General features: G+C 38.5%; 2 protein-coding genes across 11 annotated transcripts in view; one reads left to right on the top strand and one right to left on the bottom strand.

Moving 5' to 3' along the window:
- The window catches only part of LOC115226117 (26S proteasome non-ATPase regulatory subunit 10), a 273213-nt gene that overhangs the window by 45102 nt on the left and 226468 nt on the right, over positions 1–1643 (bottom strand). The window lies entirely within an intron of this gene.
- Positions 580–1643, top strand: part of LOC115226116 (E3 ubiquitin-protein ligase MIB2-like) — a 36255-nt gene continuing 35191 nt past the window's right edge. For all 6 annotated transcript variants that reach the window (XM_029797100.1, XM_036514889.1, XM_036514888.1 and 3 more), the window contains exon 1: positions 580–897. In XM_029797100.1, coding sequence (XP_029652960.1) covers positions 716–897 — 182 coding nt within the window. In that variant the 5' untranslated portion in view covers positions 580–715. The remainder of the gene's footprint in view (positions 898–1643) is intronic.

Here is a 1643-nt window from a genome sequence, read left to right as displayed (position 1 = left end):
GAAATGAAAGAGAGAGAGATACGGAGAGGAAAGAGAACTTGAAAAATAGAGAAAGAGAAAGATAAGAGAAAAAAGAAAAAGAGAGGAAAGGAAAATGGGAAATGAGAGAAAAGAAAGAGAGAGAGAGTAAAAGAGATACGGAGAGAGAAAGAGAAAGAAAGAGAGAGAAGGAAAGGGGAAAGAGAGAGAAAGTGAGAAAAGAAAGAGAATGAAAGAAATGAAAGAGAGAGATAGAGAGAGAAAGAAGGAGAGAAAGAGGAAAGAAAACGAGAAAGAGAGTGAGAGACAAAGAGAGTAAAAAGTGAGAGAGAGTAAAAGAGACACGGAGAGAGGAGAAAAAAGAGAGAGAGAAAAAGGGGAAAGAGAGAGAAAGTGAGAAAAGAAAGAAAGAAAGAGAAGTATAGGAATGAAAGAGGAAGATAGAGAGAGAAAGAAGGAGAGAAAGAGGAAAGAAAACGAGAAAGAGAGTGAGAGACAAAGAGAGAAAAAGAGAGAGAGAGAGTAAATGAGACACGGAGAGAGGAGAAAGAAAGAAAGAGAGAGAGAAAAAGGGTAAAGAGAGAGAAAGTGAGAAAAGAAAGAGAAGGATAGGAATGGAAGAGGGAGATAGAGAGAGAAAGAAGGAGAGAAAGAGGAAAGAAAACGAGAAAGAGAGTGAGAGACAAAGAGAGAAAAGAGAGAGAGAGAGAGAGAAAATGGAATTTCTCTATTTCACATGTCCTCACTTTCTTCATTACAGATTAATAAACCTTTTGATGGATCTGGAATAACTCCTTTAATGTGGGCCTGCTATAAGGGCGCCGATAGAAGAATCATCGAAGTATTGCTAAAAGCTGGTGCGGAGTTAGAAGCGAAAGACAGATGGGGTCGTTCAGCTTTGCATTTGGCTGTGTGGAGGTAAGTTGAGAATCAAGTAAAATCTGCAGATGTGTTTTTGTTTGTAAATTTGTTGCAATTGCAGACACAGGTTCAATATCCAAAGATGCCATAGAAAAGGGCAGTGGGACAACAGCACAACAGCAGACTACAAACAACAACAACAACAACAACAAGCTTCTCTTTAGTCATCGATCCAAGTCATTAGTCATTATTCAATCATAACAATCCCCATGATGATGATGACAACGGCGATGATGATGACGATGACGGTATTGATGATGTCGATCATGATGATGGTGTTGTTGATTATGATGATGATGATGATGGAGGCGATGATGGTGATGATGATGATGATGATGATGATGGTGATGATGATGGTGATGATGATGCTGCTGCTGCTGATGATGATAACGACGATGATGATGATGACTGTGATTATGCCGATGATGATGATTATAATTATAGTGGCGATGAATGATGATGATGACGACGATGATGATGATGATTATGATGATGACGATGATAACCACGATGATGAAGCTGATGATGGTGATGGTGTTGATGATGATGATGATGATGATTATGATGATCATGATCATGATGTTGATGATAACGACGATGATGAAGATGACGATGGTGATGGTGATGATGATGATTATGATGATGATGATGATAATGATGATGATGACGACCATGATGATGATGATGATAACGACGATGATGAAGATGTTGATAATAATGATGATGATGATGATGATGATGTG

The sequence above is a fragment of the Octopus sinensis genome, linkage group LG29 (genome assembly GCF_006345805.1).
Source record: "Octopus sinensis linkage group LG29, ASM634580v1, whole genome shotgun sequence".
Classification (NCBI taxonomy): Eukaryota; Metazoa; Mollusca; class Cephalopoda; order Octopoda; family Octopodidae; genus Octopus; species Octopus sinensis.
Note: the sequence above shows the minus strand (reverse complement) of the source record. Positions and strands in the feature narration are given on the sequence as shown.